The following is a 22049-nucleotide window of genomic DNA, read 5'->3' as shown; positions in this document are numbered from 1 at the left end:
GTTAATCATCTAAAACTCCAACCAAACCTCTAAGCTTTTCAGTTTGTCATTTTCTGTCAGTTGTTGTGTACTTTTTCACTTTTCATTATTGCTCACATTCAGGATATGACCAAATCCTGTTACTTCTTATCGACAACATTTAAAATATTTCTTAACCTTCTAACGACCAAAGTCTGGGCATGGGTTTTGGACGCTTGCCTGGTTCTCATTTTGACTGAAGAGAAAATGCTACACCACGAACTTCTTGTGACCATGCTGTCTATTGAAATCTAGGGGTTTTGGGTTGGGGTTTTGGTTTGGGGGTTGTTTGTGGTGGCTTTTTTTGTTCTTGCTTTTAGTTGAAATTTTTCCTGATCTGCCTTTTGAAGTTGCTCCTTTATTGAACTGTATATACAGCCTGAGGCTACTTTTACGCTAATCTCACTGATATGCCAGCAATTCCAACATTTGCTGTCTTACTCATGTAAGCTATTTCTTCAAAGAAACATTTTGTTTTGCTGACTATTCCAAAATGTTTTTGTAGGAAGGGCCATGTTAGGCAGTGTACCTCATCAAGGACCTCACTCCTCATTTGTTGCTGTATAATATACTAAAGAACTGCAGGAATTGGCTAAGCAGAAAGTGAACTTCAGACATATTAAAGAATTAGTAAAATATGCTTAGCAGCAAGAAGGAAGGAGGGGGAGCCTTATCATGGGAATAAGCAATCAGCTGTCTGCAAAGTGACAATTTGTCATTACAGAGCTGCTGTTAATCTAAGTTGTAAAATGTTAAGGACAGAGGGAGGGCAGGTTTGCTTTGTACAGCTGGCCAGAACCAGGATACCTGTACTTTAAAAGTAGCTGTTAAAGATCTTAAACGTTGCTAAAATGCCAACTCTATTGTTAAATAGCGTTTAGAAAAATTCTCAATACAGAGTTTTTAGATTAACATATAGGAATTCCATCATGCCACCAAAATCCCATTAGTTTATTATTGTAATGCTACCTTAAGTCTCCCCTCTTAATGACTTTTTGGTTGGTTTTATGACCATTTTTTATTTTTTTTTTTTTTTTAAGGATGTTTCTTTATTTTACTCTGTGGAACATTTATCAAATCTGTTCACTGGATTATTAACTGATGGGTGATATTCTTGGTTTTGTTCAGTCTCAGTTTGTATAAAAACCCATATAAAACTGGCTATATGCACACAACAAAGGCAATAAGGAGAATAAGATGCTAGAAATACCTGCCTTTGAGTAATACATTTCTTCATAATAGTTGGTAGTCCTGTTTCCCTGGAAAGCATTGCTCCCTGCTAAATGGAACCTTATGTATCTTCATTGCCTTAGAGTGCATGTTAGATAGTTGTTGATAGTCACTATCTTTTTCATCTGTCTTTATTTCCTTTTACTACTATGCTTCATTTGTTTCAAGGAACTAATATTTTTGATTCAAAGACAGGTCCATCTGAAAGGAATTATAAAGCTAGATGACTAGGTCTGTAATGTCTTTGAACTTGTTCAATATGTTTCAATGGACTAAAAGACCTACGTCACTGTTTAAATTTTTTCAGTATGGTAAAGGAGAACCTTGAATAAAATGCAGCGCTGTGACTTTGAACAGTTGTCTGGAATTTATTGTACGGTTTCTTTCCTGCCTCCTTTCCCTTTGGCTTTGCATCTGAAGACCTTGCTAGAAGCGGTGCAGTTCAGAAAGGGACTAAGAATTATTTCTGAACAATCTGTAGCTTTTTTGGGGGGAACACCCAAAGAGCAATAAACATAAAAACAGAATGTATTAGCTTTAAGATTGATGCCATGAGAAGTGGTCTAGCATTCTCTTTGGATTGCATTGTGTAGACATTCGATATAGTGGTATGTACACAAATACAGCTGCAAACTTTCTTGTCGTTAGGTTTAAGATTAGGTTTTTAGATTAAGCCTCACCCCATTTGTGTGCTTTCTCTGCAGCCATAAGAGTTGGATGTGCCCCTCTGTCAGCTGACAGGTTCCTTCACTGAGAATATCTTTGCTAATGATTTGCTAAGACCCTTCTTAAAGTCTTGAAAACTTTGTTTTCTGTCATCCCTAAGCTCCAGTGACGACCTGTCCATCTGACCGGATCTGTCCCTGGTTTTCTTTTCCTTATTGGGTTTCAGATGTTGTGTTGGCTGCTACAGAAGATTCCCTTAGATGCCTGTTATTGCTGCTCTTAATGTCTAGAAGAAATACATTAACAGTAATCTAAATTGTCCTTGGGATACCCCCGAAACAAGAACAGTGGCAAAATCTAGAACATGTCTTTGCTGTGTCAGTGAGTTTTGTGGAGTCACCAGTGCAACCAAGACAGGTCAGTTTGAGGCTCTATTCCACCAGTTATCTCCCAAGAAATGAAAAAAGGTCATCTTTTTAACAGGCAGCCAGTAAGTAACTTGAAGCCATTGCAATTCACCATTCACGAAATCAACTGGAACAGGACAAGTAGGTTGTCTTTCTATTTTTCACATTGTCATCACCATCACATTTGGATGTTACAGTGCTTAGACCGTCTCTTGGACTGTATTCAGAGCCAAAAGATTTGGAGGCACTTCTAGGTCTTCTTTCCTATTTCTTTTCTTGTTTGTTTCTGCTCTCTTTAAGGTAACATTTGAAAAACATGGATATAGGAGACATGGTAGCCTGTAGGAGAAACTTTGCCTTGAAGAGTCAAAGAATAGGTGATAAAGAAGAAACAAGTCCAGCTATTTAACGTCTACTCAGATGCTGTGTTAGTTTGCCTCTAACCAATTTTCTGAGAAACTGCTGCATGCAGCTTTGGTGGGTGAGGGACATACCATTTGCAAGAAGCTCTTCCAAGGAGTTTACATCAGCCTTTATTCTGGCACCAAGGAAAGTCATCAGTCTTACCTTCATATAGTGGGACATGAGCTGGGAGGGAAAAGCAGCAAGTATTGTTTCAGTCACAGGTTCCTGTTACTCATGTTAGTACCTCAACTTGTGACTTACTGAGAAAGTACTTTGGATAACTTTGTGGTGTGGGCCTATGGTTCCAAATGTGTCATTGCGGAGGACTTATTTCATCAGTAATGTTGTATTTAGATTCACCGTCCTTTTGGGAGCAGTGGAACTCAAGAATTTCTATGGGATAGACAGTGGCAACTGGGAGTAAGAAGGCATGGTGGAGTAAGCAGTTTTCATTTTCCTTGCCTGGTTTACATTCTCGGCGTTGAGTTCTACCCCAGGTGTTTGCTCAGCAGAGTGTAGTTCCCACTGGGAACCTGCCCCACTTACCCAGGGTTTCTAATGCTTAGACCTAAAATAAGTAATCAGGAAAATCTTTGCAACTTTTGGCTTTATCAGGCATGAATAAATTTCACCAAACTTTTGTTAACCTTTGAAATTTCACTGGGTTTAAATTATGCATTAGGCATCTGTCTCTCTTTTTTCCCCCAACTTGCCAAAAGAAAACCATGAACAGCTCTCACTTTGTAAGTAAAGAGAATATTAAATCACTAACAGCTGCTTCACAGCAAATTGATCTGCTGATAGCCTTTTGGAAACAGTAATGATTATGTGCAGTTGATTGCAGTCCACTGAGAATGAAGTAGTGCATTTCCAGCATTAGTTATGTGATAATTATATGTGGTGCCTGTAAAAACAGATCAAATTCAGGGAAGAGAAATCAATTTAATCATTCCATGCCAGGACTCTTTTATTCTTGGAGAATATGTTGCTATGGGGTACTCCACATCTACTATTAGGTATTGTTTTTTAAATATCTAACCTCTTTATGTAATTTTAAAAAAAAATTTGACCTCTGCCTTTTTCAGACTACTTCTGAAAGTTGGTTGTATACTTGCATACTACTGTTACTGGTAAATCTGTCAGAGCGCAAAATTGTCAAGTTTGCCTACTTACTAAACCATTGTTCTTTACCTTTTGAAAATAAGTAACAAACAATTTCAAACAAACAAGAGGCATTTATTTTTTTGAAGATAGCTGCTAGGCATTGATAAAATGTTTCATAGTTTATGTAAAGGTAACTGTTGCTCTCCTGGCTGTGAGATTATCTGTATTAAAAACCTCCTCCTTGAGGTTTTTATTTAAATGGGAGTGGAACTGTGCTGCCACAGAACGTAAAATATTAGAGAAACTTGTCAACTAGATTCAATACATTGTTCCAATTTGAGGGCAAAAGATCCCATTTAAAAAAGGCAATTTTTTTGTTTCACTAACTCTGTGAAACTGTGTTTTAGTTTTTGGGTTGTTTTAAAACCAAATGCAAACATTATGTAGGAGAAGAAATTTGTCCTGAGTATTGTAGTGTTGCTGAGTCGCAGTGAAGTGTGATAGTGAAATTTTACTACTGTTATCAGAAATCAAAGAATGGAGTGTGGAAGAGGTTAGTGTGCTTCCTTTGAAAACAAAACAGACAGGGATTCTACCTTAGCTGTAATGGTGCAAGGTCAGTACTGTCTGTTTAACATTACGTGCATTTTGTGTAGCATATCAGAATGTTTTTAACAGATATTTGGAAGAACGATCCGGAAACTCTATTAAAGAGAGGGTCTCAAATTTGCCTGTCTACTAAATAGCACGGAAAGCACAATTAGTTTTGGAACTGACGACTATGAACTTAAAAGCACCAGTATAACAAAATTAGTATTTCAGATAAGGCAAACATGAGATAAATAAAAAGCTTAAGCTGTGACTCAAGAAAAGAGTCATTCAAAAGTTAAGCATGTTTTTCTAGATTGACCTTAATAGGGAAGAATATAAATACACAAATACATGTCAAGGGTTAAATGCTGTCTTGAACTGGTATCAAAGGCATTGATGCCAAAGGCTGTGGGTCATCCAAGAGATTGATGTTGGTGGGACAGTGTGAGAAATAATAACGTTTAAATGCAGTGAGAGAGGACTTGAGGCAAAATTACAGCAACATATGTATGGAACAAATTTGTATTATTTAGGTGAAGAATGAACTTGGATAAAATAAAAAGTGGCCTATTGAAACAAAAGGGTTTATTAAATTGTTTATTTTTTGATATTTGGAATACATTGGATCATAGTGCTGTCTAAAGATAACAGTTAATAGACAAGAACAGCAAAAAACAAATGTCAATGGCAGTATAAACACATCAAAGAGCAGTGGAGGTGGTTGGAGTGGAAATAATTAAGTGTGTTTAATTCTTTATCTCCTGCTTACTCTGTTACTGAAAGGACTGGATGGCTCTAAGCTTCGAAGAAAGTTTGCATTTTGTCCTGGTTGTTTTTCCTGCAAGAGCTTGGAAGTGTTGAGACTGGGTCTGGCTGGGACTGGGACGGAAACCAGGCTTCCTTGAGCAAACGAGTACTTGTGCAGCACGGTGCTTATGTCGCTGTGATACTAATGAACTTTCATAGAAGTCAGGGCCCACATAATAAATTATTTGGGTTTTTTCATCCTTATGAAAATGAGCATTGCTCTGTATTGTGAGCAAGTGTTTCATAGCCTGGCCTACCACAAGCAGTCTCCTATTACATCAACACGCTGTTAACTTGAGACCGAAGAGATTTGGGATTTTAAGGCATAGAAATATGTGTGTTGTCTCTACCTGATTCTTTATGATACAAAAATCTATGTTAAAAATCAAATTCCCTTGATCTTCAAAGGGAAAGCATCTCCTTAGAAGCTTATTCATCAGTTGAGGGAAAAGTTGATTTTCTCAAGCTGTATAACTACAGCAGAACATCAAACTGAGGTTTAACTTTTTTTGACAGTATTTTGAAGTACTGTCAAATACTTTAGCATTTATGTATTCAGTACTTACGTATTTTATAGTAATGCTGTTTGCACAGAACCATTTTTTATATTTGTCAGGGTAACACAGTTTATCTGGAGATACTTGGCTTAAAAAGAAGAAAAAAAGACAGGAAAAAGAAAACTGAGCTCCATTGCTAATTCTTTCCTGGCTAATACAGCCTTAGACAAACAGACCAAAGGAAAGCAGTTGTTATGCAAGATGTTTGTGGGGTTTTTCCTTTATTTCTTCCATTTTCTGGTTCCAAGAGCTGTTGTGTTTTGACATCCCAGTTCTCATCAGATCACTGTAACATCACTGAAATCGTAATAACTTTGGAGGTGCAGGTCTTCCCATGCTATTCTGTATAAAAAGCTGTCATACTGTACAAAGTGAAACAGGATAAACAGGGTATCTCATTTTTTTTTTAATTGAAATTTTAGGCAGGAACCTGAATACATGCGCAATGTTAGTTTAGAAGTAGTTTAACATCATACTTAAAAATCAAAGCCGCAAGATATTTACGTATGAGAGCATGCATTTCTTCATACACTGTTTTCAGTAGTTTTGTAAATAGCAGTCATGCTGTGTCTTGCCAATCATTCATTTTTTACGAACCTGTAGTGAATACATGAATAACATCTGCAGTATTTGTTACCATTTGCTAATTCTTTGCTACTGTTTTATTAGTTATGAAGGTGTTTATTTTCTATCATTCTTCATGTTAAAGTATGTGAGGGCAGAGGGTGTGGGGGGAGCATAGGAGAGAAAAGATTAGTATTTAGACAAGTTACCAAAACATTTTCAAAGTATAGCTTTTATGAGGCATTCATGTAACTACGAAATGCAGCAACCATCCTTCATACCATACTGAATACAAGAGGGTTTTTTACACAGCAGTGAAGTTAGTCTGTAAAACTTAACTAATGGTTATGGTAGTGTGCTTTATATTAGCAAGTAATTGGCATAGCGAGCAATAGGAGTACATACTATGAACTCTGGATTGTAGCAGAGGCTTCTTATATTATGTTCCAATTTTGTTCAGATGATGTGGCTCTGATTGTTATTATTATTTTGAGGTGTTGAGAACTTGGAAATGTCAGTGAACTGTTGAAGCTGTTCAACTCATCTGAGAACTGGATAGTGCAGCTTTGAATCTGTGGAAAAGTAAAACCAAAGGATATAACTCAATTTTAGTTTTATATTCCTTCATTTTGTAGATTTTCTTAATGAAATTTCATCATGATTTTATTTTCTTGGGAGAACTTTGAAGTTTGAGAGCTTTCCCATTTGCTTTATGTTTGTGAGACTGCCGCCTCAAAATGAGTCTGTTTGCATAGATTGTACATCACTTGATTCTGCTGGGGTTTTTTTTGAGATATGCTAGTGGCAGAAGGGTTTTCCTCATTAGAAAAACAGATCCAAATGTCTTTATGCAACGAACGGGTGCAACAGATTTTACAAAGACAAATTCTAGCCACCCACACTCTTACTGAGAAAAGCAGGCACCAGGACGTGCGCTCTCCAACAAGAAGCTAGAGTGCATGGCTACTGGTTATGAAATGGCGAAAGTGAAGAGAGTAACAAGATAACAGATTCAGTTCTTAATATAAGTTGGATTTCTTAATTTGATTTAAGCAACTGCTTGACCATGTAATAATAAAAGGTATCTTGGGTAAGAATGAGCAGAATAACAGAGCAAAACACTTTGAAGAAAGGTGTTTTTTTTAATTAGTATCTGTGTTATATTGTTTGGGATTTTATAGTGTAAGAATTTGCATGTTCTAGTATGTATTCAGCTTTATAGATGGCAGTTAAATGCTGTGAGACTTTTAATATATTACTCATGAAATAAAAATATTAAAAGTGTAATGTTGAAGCTCTGTATTTTAAAAAGGCAATTTTTCTTCTTTTTAGGTAAGCTTCTGGGTTGTTAGAGAGATTCTACATGCACAAACTTTAAAAATAAGAGCTGAGGTTTTGAGCCACTATATTAAAACTGCGAAGGTAAGAATTTGGAGGGGGGAGGTGGGATTCACCATGATGAAAATTCTTACACTTAAGTTGGTCAGTTCAAAAATATACATGGGTAAATATTTATCTGATACCTGATTTAGCTGTGGTTCTATCTATTGACGTGACTAGCTGTTTGGCTTCTGCATGTAACAAAGTTGTCAGAAATAGTGACAGACCAAAGTCCTGAAATGGAAGCCTTTGTTTACAAAAAAATAGCTTAACTAAGGAAATGCAAAAATGCCTTATCTCAGATACTGCTTGTTAAATAATGTAATTTATTGGATATGTTTTCTAATGCTGGTTAAACCAAAATGCTGTGTCTAGAATCTGTTCAAATTGCATCAGTGAGAAGAGAAATAGTTTGCTTGCTTTTACTATTGGAAGGAAAGAATCTGTTATCTCTTATTCCAGTCATGGCATGAATAATATCAACTTAATAAATATTCTTTCAAAAATATACCTGAACTTGGAAAGCATTTTAGAGCTCTCATCCTGTGATATTTTCCTGAAAGCCTTTAGGACTGATATTTGTAAGAAAAGGGTCAGCAAATCTTGACTTACGTGTATGTGAACCAAAGTCCTGGCCGTTCACACAGAATCCAACTTCTTCATTGTAGTGTGAAGAGTTTCAAGTTTTTGCTCTTGGACAGGGCCGACACTTATTACAGCTAACTTCTGTGACCACCGCAGGTTACCTGCAAGAAAAGATGTAAAATTTTTAATTACCTTGGAATTAATTTTGCAAATGCATTTTTTTGTCTTGATATGCACATTTTTAATGAAGTAATATTTTACTCCTATGGGATTTGACTATAAATTTTGGGCAAAGCAAGCTAGTTTTGTAAGATTTGACAGGCTTTGCTCAATAATCATGCTGTGGTCATAAACTATTAAGGATGTCTCTTAAATACCCTTTGATATCTGGTGGGCTAATGTATGTTCACCTCATGTACTTTTAAAAATCAGTTCCTGGTTTTTTTGTTTGAAAAGTTTGCCTCATGATCCATGTCCCTCCGTAGGAGAAGGGAGGTTCACCTGTGTGGTCATAGCGCAGACCCGATTTTGGAAGCCAAGCAGGGTCAGACTTGTTTAGTACTTGGCGGGGACTTGCCAGTGCTGGGTGTTGTAGTGTCTGTGTTGGACACAGCACCCTGAACGTGCCTGATCTCATCAGGGGACTGCAGACAGCAGTGTCTGCTGAAATGCTGCTGGTTTTGAGACAGTTACGTTCTCTAACGATTAGTTGAGCTTTGCTTACCTATGAGTTGTAAAAATCACAATTACAAAGAGCAAGAAACTATATATGGGACAGTTTTTTATATATTTTAATTTACTTTATCTATTATCTTGGCTTTGCTTACATATGGTTGCTAATATGAAGTTACCGCAGTTAGTGACATTTGAAGGATTTTCCGTTTACACCAAAACTATTATCAAAGCAGCTTGGTGGCAGAGGTCTCACTAATTAACTTTTCTTCAGAGAAGCTGTAAATCTACTCTACAGGGAATTCTTTGTGCCGACAGCTATCTATTGCATAGCTTACAGTCCTTTAATGGTATCTTATGCTATACTGCTTTATGCGTGGACTAATTGGACTTCATAGTTGCATTCCCCTGAAGTTCCCAGGCTATGATGATAGGTTATAACTTCTGTTTCAATGCTGGCAGCGGCTAGGAAAGCCCTAATTTTTTTTATTTTTTATTTTTCATCATCTACACTGTCCTTTGGGACAGTCAACTTCATTACTTTGTTTGGGGGCGCATGGGGGGTTATTTTGGGGGGTTATTGTGTAAGTGGAGGGACAAACACCAGCAGTACTATTCAGAAGAATAGTAGGAGTATGGTATATGACAAATATCCTCACCCCGTGAAATATTGATTGCCCTTTCCACCCAGTCAGTAAAGAATCCTCCCAAAAGAGGATTAGGAGAGGGAAACACTTCTTTAGCAGGTGTGGAAAGACTCTCGTTCATCAGTAGACATGGTGGAACCATAGGGTTCTGGGCACCCAGACTGAAATTGCTACTAGGGTGACCTGACAGTAAGCATTAAATGTGGCATTTCTGAGTAATACCGACGAGGACTTTGTTCTATAAAAGGCTGTTGGTTTTCTGGCAGTGGGTTAAGTGGAGAGAGAATCATTTGCCCTCCTCCAAAATCATTCGCCAGAAAACCATCCTCGCAGTATTGCTTTCAGCCTTCCCAATATAAGATCTCTTCTGATATTCAGCATTTATTAAGAATCAATTTAGTGTAACTTTTTTGTCCTGTTATCATATGAAAGGCTGCCTAATCAAGAAAACTTGGGTAAGCTGAGTTCCAAGGAGGACAAAAACTTCCACCATTTTTTTGAATAGCAGGAGTTCCTTATATTATCGTATCAATGTTTCTCGCTGGAATCCTAACCTACCTTGGTGAATTTTCCAAACGGGTTAAACAGGGTTTGCAATACTGTGATTGAGTATCCATTTCTCTTTATCAGAGTCTTTTTATTAGGTGTAAAACCTCAGTGCCACCAAAAATCCCTGCATGTGGTTCAGACCTCCAGGTGCTCATAGCTATTGGAATAATTGATACTGCAGAAGAGCTTAAGGAACAGCTTTTTCTTCCAGACCATTTTTAAGCTTTCATGACAGTAGTACCAGAAGTTAATTGGCCAAGGCAGATTGATGGTTTTGGAGGCAGAGGGAAAGAAAGAGGAGGGGAGGGAAATTCCAAATATGTAAGAAAATGCACTCATACGCAGTGTTTTGTAGAGTTTTAAAGAAAATTCTTTTACTCTGATGTCTTCTGTTTTCAATTTTGATTTCATTGTTCCTTTCCACTAGTTAATTTTAGTGTCATACCCCCAAAATTGTCTTTCAGTGAGAGAAGTATTCCAGGTATGTGGCTCTGACCATTTACCTGCTTGGTTTCGTCCTGCAACAGTACTTTTTGGGTGCCTTGATGCAGCCTTAGTAGCTACATAATCTTGCAGTGCCAAATGCGTTTACAATATTAAATACTGCCACGATTACATCATTCACAACTGGGTTATCCTTTTTGGCATGTTAAGTTTGAAATTCTCTTGACTGCTATGAAAGGAATTTGTTGGGTTTGAATGTCAGAAAATTTCTGGCACTTCCGATATATGTCCCAAGATGTATGTATATATAGCTTTTTTTTTTTTTTGAAGGGCTCTCTCTGGACTATAAGACAACTATAGTCTAAGCCAAAACTGTATAGATGCAATAATGAAAAATTAGGCGGTGCCATAAAAGCAGTATGGGTGCACAGCAGTTCACTGTACCTAACTCTTCCATTTTAGAACATGCAAGATTTCTTCATTTTTAGATTGCTATTTATTTTGTATTATTGGCAGCGTTTGGAATGTTGCTTATTGTATATATTTTTGTCCTCAGAAACTGTATGAGCTGAATAATCTGCATGCTCTTATGGCAGTTGTGTCAGGCCTACAGAGTGCTCCAATCTTCAGGCTGACTAAAACGTGGGCGGTAAGTGAGCAGTGGGACAATGGAGGATTTTAAATTTATTCTTAGGAAAATACAATATTCTGTAGCTTGTTTTCAAGAATGCAATAATTATTACAGATACTTTTAATCTTCTTGTACTATGTACATAATGTTTCTAGTGTCTCTTAAGTCTATGATTTCCTGTTGAATAATTTTTCCATTCTCGCATAGAAATATTTTCCTTTGAAAAATAGTTCCCTGCAGATTCTGCTAAATGCAGAGGCTTCTAATTTGGCCAGAAGCTATTTTGTATTTAGTCGCTGGAAAATTATGAATGCCAAAGTGGGTCATACTTTAATCGTTTAGGGGTTTATACTGCTGGAATTTTTTTTTTGCTATGGAGAGCAGATGTCCAGAAACTCTTGATTCAGTTTCCATAAAGAGATTTGTAGTTTCTCTGACTGATAACTAAATCTAGCAATTTTCCTCACAGTTTTCAGAATTATTTTCATAGTTAAAACTGCATTACACAACATATTTGCAGGTCTGCTTTTGTACGGTTATGAATGAAGGCAGTCTTTGGAAACACTTTTATTTGACATGTGGTGTGTTTTTTTTTTTTTTTTACTGGAATCAATATTATTTTTGTGTAATTGTATCCTAGATCAGAAGAACATTGGGAATGACTTTTGCTTGTTGATACTCCAGAGCTGAGAAAACACAATGCTTGATTCTGCCATATATTGTGTAGTTATCCATCTGTATAACCAGATGAACTGTGACATTTTCAAGTGTGATAGAAATAATCAGATGACTGAAATACTCCTGTGCGAGGGATTCGTATAAATAGATCATTAAAAAGAGCTAAAACTTTCGCTGCAGACGTGTCAACACATCCTCGCATGTTACAAAAAGTGTTTCTTTGGTAACTAGATGACAAAGTTTAATTGATAAATGTTACCAAAGTTATACATAATTCACTCCTGCGGAGATACTCAACTAGAATTCTGGCCATATTTTGCAAATGTGCAATTAACTAAGGCATCGTTTCAAAATACCAAAAATCCTCTAAGGATATCTTAATGAAGTTAACACTTCAAAATGATCTCAGGGAGAACTTCTGTTTTTCTAGTTTTGCTGCGTCAATGAATTGATGCCTCAACAGTTTTACATAACTGATGATTGGGGGTGGAGGATATTGTGTGACTCGAAACAAATGTCAGCTATAACCATATATTATTATAACCATATTAGTTACTACCGTAATTATGCCATTTGGAACTGGCAGTCCCCAGTTTCTTTTCCTGCTTGGTCAACCAGATGCAGCTTGCACTTACGAGGTTTATTTGTGTGCTGTCGGCATATGTATCAGCTTTTGAAGTTTACCCCTCTTCCAACCTCTGAAATGCCAGGTAACTTCTCCCACATTTCTGCAGGTGTTTGATTTCTCATATAATCCCAAGTGAGTCTGTGCTTTTCATCATCTCATATAAGCCTTTGCAAACTGATGTTGCAGGATGGCTCGAGCAATGCACACTGCAAACTAATTTAGATGTCTTTCTCTTGGAAGTTCAGTTTATAAATTCTAGATGTAATTGTAACCCTTGGTCTTTCTGTATTAAGAGCAAGAAAAGACTTATGAGCAGGCACACCAAGCCATTATTTGAATCACCAAGTCCTTTTTGGAAGGTTACTATGTAACTTGCTCAACCTTCAGTAAGGAAGGATTTTTTTTCTCCATTTTAGAGATAGTTTGTAGCAACCCTCAATCAACTGGACTTACAAAGTCAGGAAAATAGCCACAAGCATATTCACTCACTAAAAAAAAAGTCACCTTATATGGTTGGAATCTAGAGTTGAAAGGAGCTATTAAATATTTGCTTGGTAATCTAATGTTCCTAAAAAAGACAGAATTCATGTCTTCTGACGGTATGTCTGAATATGTCTGAAATTTGTCTCAATTGCCTGCACACCCTCTGAACTCTGGAGAATAATAAATGCTTCTAATGTGTGATTTGCCCCATTCAAAACTTTAAAGAATTATGAACCTTCCCAAGAAAGTGAATAGAATAGAAAAGAATATTCTGCTTCTCTCCATTTAATGTAAAGGAAGTCTGGATGACCAGCTAGGACTTGGGGAATGTAAGCAATAATCACTAGACCTCTGAAGTTAGGTGAGTGAATCCTGCCCCACTCTGCCAGCTCCCTGAAACCTCATCTCTCCTTTCTTGTGACGTGCGGAAAACAGACTCCACAATCTGTAAGATTGTAAAGTAGGTATGTTTATTCAGCGCTGGGCAGCACGGGGGGGTAGTCCCACCAAAAACCGTGCGTGCCCCAACGCGGCACTTACTTCAAATATATACAGCAAAGTGTTGCATATACATAAAGTTTCGCAATATGCCTATACATATGCATGATCTGTTCCCGCTTCGTATTGAAATGAGTTCCAAGACGTTATTTCCATGAATTCCTCCCATCTGCGCTTGCGCAGTGCCTTCTGGTGGTGGTCGCTGAGGGTCGTGAGGATGAAGGTCAGTGGCTTCTCTTCGTCACCACTAGTAACCCCTTGTTCTTACGCAGACTCAATTGTTCTTTGGTTTTCGTCCAAACCACAAGGTCAGTTTCAGCCGGTTCTTGAGGCACTCTCCTGGTTCTTATCAGGGACTGTCCTTGTGAGGAGCTACAAGTGTTCTCACTCCTGTCAGTTTATCAGGAACTGTCTTTGTAAGGAACTACATATCTCCTGCTTTAGTTACTTTACGCAATAGCTAACAAGATTTCAAACCTTATCTACTAATTAACTGCTAAGATTCCCTTAACCCCTCGTCTCACTTGCATTTGAAAAAGGTTGTCTTCAGTGCTGGCACACTATAATTAGAAAACAACGAGCAGTCTGGAAGGCTCTGAATCCTTCCCTGCTACTGTAAACTATAAGCCTTAGCTTTCGTTGTCTCTGCATATGTACCTCTCTTTACTGTTCTTTGCATCCTTTGAGCCTAAGAGACAGAGGAACAAAAATTATTTAGAAAAAGAAGTAGCTCCAAAACTGAAGAAATAACAGCTGGGTCCTTGCTTGCCCTCAAAGAAACACTTTTAATACTGTCAGGTTCTCTCTACCTTTCTACATAATGCAGCAAGGGGAGACATGATGTGAATTGCACCATAAGCCCAAGGGAAACTCATACAGGATCAACTTGTTTAGAGAGTACTCAAAGAGCCTGAAATGATATATCAGACTTGAACACGATTGTGCAAATCTGCATGTTTTGAGGAAAATAAAATGCGTTTCATTCAAGTCTAAATTTATACCATTACTATATCTGTTAGTCTTGTCTTACCTTCCAGTCTGCAAAACTATGAAAGCCTTCCAGGCACCAAATGGTGGCAGAATATTTTAGAATTACTAAAGGCAAGCTAATCTAGGCTGATTAAACTAAAACCATCTTTGAGGAGATAAACTTCAAAAGAAAAATGTCATGTTCCAGTGGTTGGGAAGAAGTCATGCCTGTCTACTGTTTCCTTGTTGTGGAATTGGCAGATGTCTGCAGTTTTAATGAACAAGAGATGCTGTTCATCCAAATATTGGAACCAAAGCTTAAGATGTAAATTAATTGCTGGAATATTGGAGACCAGTATGTCCTGGGAAACAAGTCACTTTTTAAAAGCGACTGACTTCTGAAAGCCGGTGTTCAGTCTGTTCATGTGTTAGCTATCCTAATGAAGACTAGATATAGGAAAACTAAGTAAAAAGAGCAATTATTTCAATAGTGAATTTACAGCTTTACGGAAGGAACATTTCGCTTCAATCATGTTCACATAGTTTGATCTTTAACTGAAAGAGAAAAGGGAATATGCGTAAACCTTTAGTGATCTGACCCTTGTATTTTTTACACTGTTGGGTATCTTAAGGGGGAAAAATTGTGATTGGGACTAAAACACTGAGTCGTCTGCCAGAATGTTTAGTGGGAACATCTTACAACCTTCTGGTATAATCCTGGTTCTGAATTAAAATTAAGCCTTTATTGTGGTTTTGCAGCACTAGTTCAGTGGGATGTTTTTAAAATAACTTACTTTCCCAATCCTACAAAGAGATCCTAGTTGCTGTTAATTCCATCAAAGGAAAGGACTTTGGGGCGGGGGAGGAATGGACAATGAAGGAGATCCATGACCTTAAGTTTTGTATTCAAAGTGGACATTCCTGTAATATTAAGAGCCAGTAAAATTGCTAGTTGGCAGAGCAATATACACAGCTTGTATTCAAGTGCCTTCTGTGAAGAAAAATGGATTAAATACTTCAGTTTTTTCCAGATGTTCAAGTACAGGGCTCTGTGTATATCTGCATTCCGTGTTTTTAAAATTGCAGTTTAGTTAAAGATATTTATTAGATCTTAATGGTATTGTTTTGCTCTTTGGAAAACTATTTGTTGAGATAGCTCTCAATTCAAGAATAAGAACATGTTTTGGAATTCAGATTTTTGTGAAGCTAGATCAGTATAAAATTTCTCAGTGTATCTGCCAAATAAATGTTAACTTGTGGGTAATTAGAGTGAATAAATTACTGGTTTGAAATATTGTAGATGTGGACAGCACATGAAATTGTGATATGTGTTAGCTAGATTAGTCTTTTGATAACTTGTATTATTTCAGAAGGATCCTCCAGGATACCAAAGTTTTGCTTGGTTAATTTTTTAAAAGCTTTATTTAAATTTAACAGCCAAAATAGCTACTTTTCTTTGTAAACTTTCCCAAGTACTTACACTTAATGAGTAAATGCTGTAATTTTGAAGCAGTTTTACTTAAAAAAACAATAACAATAATGGAGGGGTGGGGGTGGAAATCCTGTGCTTATAAGGATAAAAGATAAGTCATAATGATTAAACTTAAGCTCATCTGGTTTTGATTTTTTTTTTTTTCCTCCTAGTTACTGAGTCGGAAGGATAAAGCCACCTTTGAAAAGTTGGAGTATGTTATGAGTAAAGAAGATAATTACAAAAGGCTTAGAGACTATATCAGCAGCTTGAAAATGACTCCTTGTATTCCCTATTTAGGTAAGTTGAAGTATTTCTAGTGGCAAGCACTAATGACAAACATACTTCGCCAGAAATTACACAAATTAACTCCATCTTTTAAGCATGCATGAAACTATTTCAATACTTCAGTAAAGAACCATAACTACTGATTGATTCTGGGTATGGCAAGAAATAACTTCACTAGCTTCAGAAAGAAAATATCTATTAAACATCACAAACACTTCGGGTTTTACATACAGTGTCAGTTTTCTAGGAAATTATTTTCCCATATGTTGTATAGATACCCTGATTGACTTCTGGAGAAGTACTTAAACTGTTATGCCTGCTAGCACTCTTAAAGAGCTAAATACTTGACTGTTACAGTAATGATGGCTTTTAATTTATGAGAAGCTATAAATCGGCAGCCTCTGAGATAAATAAGTGTAGATCTTGGGCTTTGCAATACGCTAAAATCTGGAGATATTGCTGCATTTAATTATCCTAAGGTGACAAGAGAAACTGGGTTGTTATGACTGACTCAGCTTTATGGAATAATTATAAGTAAATCATATTCCTGTGTATCTGAAAACTAGATAAATGTGTTTAATATGTATTGAGTTTGTTGCCAGGCTAATCTAGAGTAATCTAATGTGTCTCTGTTGGAAGTGATCAGTGTGCTTTTTTATGTAGCTTTTCTTTGGTATCATAACATGTTGGTAGTCTCATAAAGGGAATGTTTACCCAGTTTTTTCAATTTCTGGAAAAAAATAGTTGATATTTTTTGCAGATAAGAGTTGATCATAGAATCATTAAGGTTAGAAAAGACCTTTAAGATCATCAAGTCCAACTGTTAGGTGATTTTACACCTAAAGTCAAGATGACCTCCTGTGGTCACTAAGACTCATTAAACTGTTATCTCTTCCTGAAATTTGGTATTTCCTTTACTCAGATGGGCAATTAACTTTTTCGAAATTAATAACTTGACAGTCATCTTTATGCTGTTATCTGTGTGTCTGTCACAATATTATTCCAGTTGCTTTGTAGGTTGATATGAGCAACACCACCATCAGTGATATTAGAATCTAAAATCATGCTTCTGAAATGCATATAATCAGGTTTTGTGAAATTGGGTGAATTTTACTCGCTTTATACTTAAATAGAAAAAAAAATACTTTGCTGTGGAGAGCTAATAATCATTTTAATGACAAGTAGTCTTATAGAGTTCTTCATTCTGTCTGCATTTTTTACTTCCCAATTACATCCATCCCGGTAACATCCATCATTTCTAACATGATTTTAACAGCTCTTAATTTCCTATATTTTCAAGTATTCAGATGTTTGTGTCTAGAATGGAAGAATCAGCATGAGCCTATTTTGTCTGAAGTGCAGGTGTGGAAATTATTGGTGTGGCATACTGCCACATGCTACCCTGTTTGTTGACATGGCTATTAAAACTAGGCCTAAAGGGGCAAAGAATAAGCCAAGCATAATGTAATGTGATTAAACATGTAACTTTGTAGCTTTCCCATCATATGTACGCTTATAGTATGTGTGTGTGTATATATATGTGCACTGTGTATGGTTCTGAAATGCAGTTTCTAGCTTTCCACATGCTTTTTACTTATATGCCATGATTTTTGAAACATGAAGCCAGGTTCAAATTGTTTTCTTGCTGATGATAGAAGTCACAATCTGCTGTCAGATTTTTTTAAAATCTCATGGTACTCTGACCCTTGCTGTTATGGTGGTCTTCTAATACTGCTGTACAAAGAAATCTTTATGCTTTGGTGTATTTGTCTGACACTTTAAAAATACTGCCTTACTGTGTGCAAGTGTATATTTAAAAAAGGTGGAATGCTGGAGAATAATGTTTTAAGTTTTGTTCAGTTACAGATGTTTTTCTCAATACCTTAGCAACTTCCTGTCTGACTTTTGCATTAGAATAAGCTTTGGGCTTGACTTGATAGTTTTTTGAAGTGAAATGTATATTTCTTTTCTGCTTGGAAAGAAAGAAATGCTCTTTGCTGTGACCTGCTGTAGCTAAAGAATGTGTCATGACCTGGCGTCATATGGTATTGGTTTTTACTAATGATGTGAAGAATGTCCTCAAGCCTTTTTTAATGCTCCAAAGGAATAGCAAATGCCCACTGGTGCATTCCTTCTAAAATTAATTTTGTAAGGTTTAAGTGGCAAAAAGAATAAAATTGCCTTGAAACTACAGTCATGATAAATCCAGATCTATTTGGAAGATCGGCTGTTGAGTACAATTTTTCTCATTTGATCAAAGCTTTAATCTCCAGTAAGACCCAAGTAGATTTACAGGTGTATTATTTCTTAAATTTCCTTCCCAAGGCATATTTACTAATGCAGGAGTCATACGGAACAGAAGTAACTTAAGTTGCTTGTTTTACTTAGTGTTTTAAGCTTGCCAGCTATAGGTTATAATTCCTAAAAGGATCTTTTTCTGCTGTTACTTCTGGTATAAAATCGTATATGGGAGTCGTGCTGCTCCTGGTTTAAAATGTGTAGAACAGTCTACCTAAAAGTCTGCTGTGTGAAATTGTGATCATGGCCTGTGTCGAGGAGGGGGATTAATCATAAGTTCCATTTCCTTCTGGTGGTAAAAGCAGGGGTGGGATGGGGCTTTCTTCACTGTTGGTGCAGAGTTGTGCAGAGCACAGTTGCTGTGCTCCCCTAAAATGCTCTTTAGAAGAGTGCAGAGAATCAAGCCTGCCACACAGTTACATTTGCCATTGCATATCCCCTCCAGAGAAATATTGGCACTGGTTGTGAAGGACCCTATTTGGAAGGTCATAGTGAAAGTGAGCATATAGAGGAATTTCAGTTCTGATTTCAAGGGTGAATGTTTTACCCTTCGGAAGTTATTAGGTTTACCCTTATGCAACTGAATATTGAACGTGAGTGTGTAATTTTTTTCATAACCATCTTAGCATTTATGCTTTATCTTATAATGCTTTTTTTGGTAGTCTTTGCAAGGGGAATGGAGACACAGAAGTAGAGATTGTTTTCTTGTAAGCACAGCTCCCTCACTGTGGACAAGATGAAGATATCCTTCGACATGTAACTGCGGAGGGGGAGGGAATAAAAATGGTTTTCAGCTCCTTGCAGCAATAAGTCTGATGTGATTCCAGAGGTCTAGAAATGCAGGTGAGAGCAGCACATCGACATTGTGGACTCACTGATGTAAACGTGAGTGCTGAGAGCTATGCAACACCAGTAAAAATGCTCGGCATTAGGCCCTCATGATGCGATGCAGGATATGTCATCGCTGTTGCATCACGTGGCCAACTAAAGTAGCCAAACAATGGCTGTATCTGTGATGTTATATTTCACCTTGGGCTAAAAACCCATTCTCAAAGGGAGTCTTATCATGGAGTTTTGATTAATTTCAGATTGTATAATGAAACAATTGAGCCATATCTTGAGAAGCAAGATTTTTTTATTTAACTAAGCAGTACTACCTTGTGAAATATTTTCTTATAGCTGTCTTTCAGGAATTATATCGAGAAATGGGAAAGCTGAAGATGGGTTATTGAAGTATTCCTCTGATGAATATTCAGCTACTGGAGTGATAATGCTTGCAATAGACTTTGGAAATAGATGCGAGAACTGTATTTCAGGTTTAGTACAGGTTAAACTTTTTTTCAAGGTCTGCTTGGTTAAATTTGGACTGATAATACAGGACAGACTTGCTTCTGAATGTCCAGTGCAATAAGCTTGAGGAATGCTACAGCCTCTATTGAAAAACTTTTCTAAAAAAAGTGTAAGGTCAGTGTTCTCTCTCATTTACCCTGCTTAGAAAATTCAACCCAAAAGTGAAGAACTGACAGTTAAAAGCATTTGAAAGTAGTAAACTATTGTATGAACAGTTATTATCAAATTATTGTGAACCAACCTGAAAAAGAGATGCTATGCTTTTAAATCAGCAACTTAAAATGAAGTCTTTCCTTTCAGAGCAGCACATTTGTACAGTCGGAGCTTTTGTGGGTATATTTTGTAATAATGTTTAGTTAATGTCATCTTGCAGCTTCAAATTGGGGGAGACGCACTTTTTAGATGTCTAATATATAAGATTTAATCTGAAGACTGGGTGCGAGCTAATTCGACTTAGGAGTTTCTGCAAAGTATGCCTTTCACTGACTGCACTGTATAAACAAACACTGTTTTTGTAGCGGGCAAGAGATTCTTGTGGTAAAATAAGATCTTTTTCCAAAGAGAGGAAATCTGTTGGTTGAATGAACTAAAGCTGTCAGAAGTATTAATTAAAGGAACGTTGTGGAGGGCATTTTTGGCTTTTAAATTTCCTGAACTGTTCTTCTATCCAGCTACTACAGAAAAAAAAAAAGTAGACTATAGTCTGAATTTCAAGCATTTGTAATTATACCAATATACCAAGCATGGTATAGAACGCTCAGTCAATGAGGTCTGTATGATACTTGTAACAAACAAGTAGTCCTTATTTGAGGAACAATTTCAGAATTGTAATCTTAAACATTTGCGTCAGTTAAAATCCTTGGAATTTGGGAAAGGAATAGGCTGGGACTGATTTCTCACCCCACCCCCTGGGCAACCCCAATTAAATATTGTTGAAACTTGTTAGCTTTGATCTCTGACCAAAGATTTAACTACAACCCTTGCAGCCATATCTTATCCATGAAGTTTTATCTACTCCAGAGAATGTGTTTTGAAAGCGGAATTCTGTTTTCTCTCCTCTGAGCTACAAATGATGTTTTGCATTACAATTGGTATTGACTAATTTAACATAGCAAGAATATTAGATTATTCTTTTAGCTATTAGGGTTTCTTACGTTAAATAGGGACTAAGTTCCTTAAAATCCTGAAGGGACATATGAGGTACCAAACAAATGCATTGGTTACAGTTCAGAACAGCATATTCAGCTTTTGTGTAATATCGAATTAAGTTAGGTAACCTATGTGGCTAAGTACTATTATGAAATACTTCTATATACTAGGAAGAAAGGTTTAGTTTCAGAGGCTCTGGTACCTAAAGTGAACATTTTGTTGTTTCTAATTTTGGAAAGATCTTGTTTTGATGCAGTATGTTTTATTGCGTTTTTTTAAAGGTTGGAAAAGTATTTTCTTAAATCACATATTAATTCCAGTGGAAGTCAGATAACCAGAAGGTAAAAATTTAATGTAGACAATATTGGAGTTGTATACATGTAAGGGAAGGGAAATGTGCATGTCATAAGAGCAGTCCATGTTAGGGGTGGCAGGAAGAATACACTCAGGGATGATTTCTAATCTTGGGTTTACTATGTCAGCAGAAAGCTGTGTTGGAGGAAAACTTCAAATATTCAGAGACTTGGTCCTTCTCTAAATTAGTACGTGTGAACACTTGTTCAGCCAGTGTCACTCCTAATTGGAGCAGGGGAGGGGGTCTCCAAGTGTCAAGTCATGATTTTAATATGAGGACTTCTGTTTTGTCATTTAAGTTCAAAGTATCAAGAACTATTTTTGTTTAATTAGGATGTTTGAATATGGAGGTAGAAAGTAAAAAACAAAAGTACTGAGCAATTTGGTTGTCTTGAGTTTATCAATCATTGCATACAATTGTTTTTCTTAGGTTAGGAACATTTTGCCTAAGTGTTTTACAGAAGGTAGGATATGCAGATCTTAAGGAATTCTCTACACCACTAAAATTTTGTATTTTATGTTTAATTCACCACTTCATGTTGAAATAATTATTTGTTGCAAAAAATTGCTGGTAAAACTAGAATGTCTTCAATTTTTTGTGTAGCTTGTTGGAGTAAATCTTAAAC

General features: G+C 36.6%; 1 protein-coding gene across 2 annotated transcripts in view; it reads left to right on the top strand.

The window, feature by feature from the left end:
- The window catches only part of RALGPS2 (Ral GEF with PH domain and SH3 binding motif 2), a 101747-nt gene that overhangs the window by 22441 nt on the left and 57257 nt on the right, over nt 1–22049 (top strand). For both annotated transcript variants that reach the window (XM_010287670.1, XM_010287671.1), the window contains exons 5-7: nt 7682–7771; nt 11183–11275; nt 16158–16284. In XM_010287670.1, coding sequence (XP_010285972.1) covers nt 7682–7771; nt 11183–11275; nt 16158–16284 — 310 coding nt within the window. The remainder of the gene's footprint in view (nt 1–7681; nt 7772–11182; nt 11276–16157; nt 16285–22049) is intronic.

This window comes from Phaethon lepturus, unplaced genomic scaffold, assembly GCF_000687285.1.
Source record: "Phaethon lepturus isolate BGI_N335 unplaced genomic scaffold, ASM68728v1 scaffold11315, whole genome shotgun sequence".
Taxonomy (NCBI): Eukaryota; Metazoa; Chordata; class Aves; order Phaethontiformes; family Phaethontidae; genus Phaethon; species Phaethon lepturus.
This window is presented reverse-complemented; position numbering and strand designations above follow the sequence as displayed.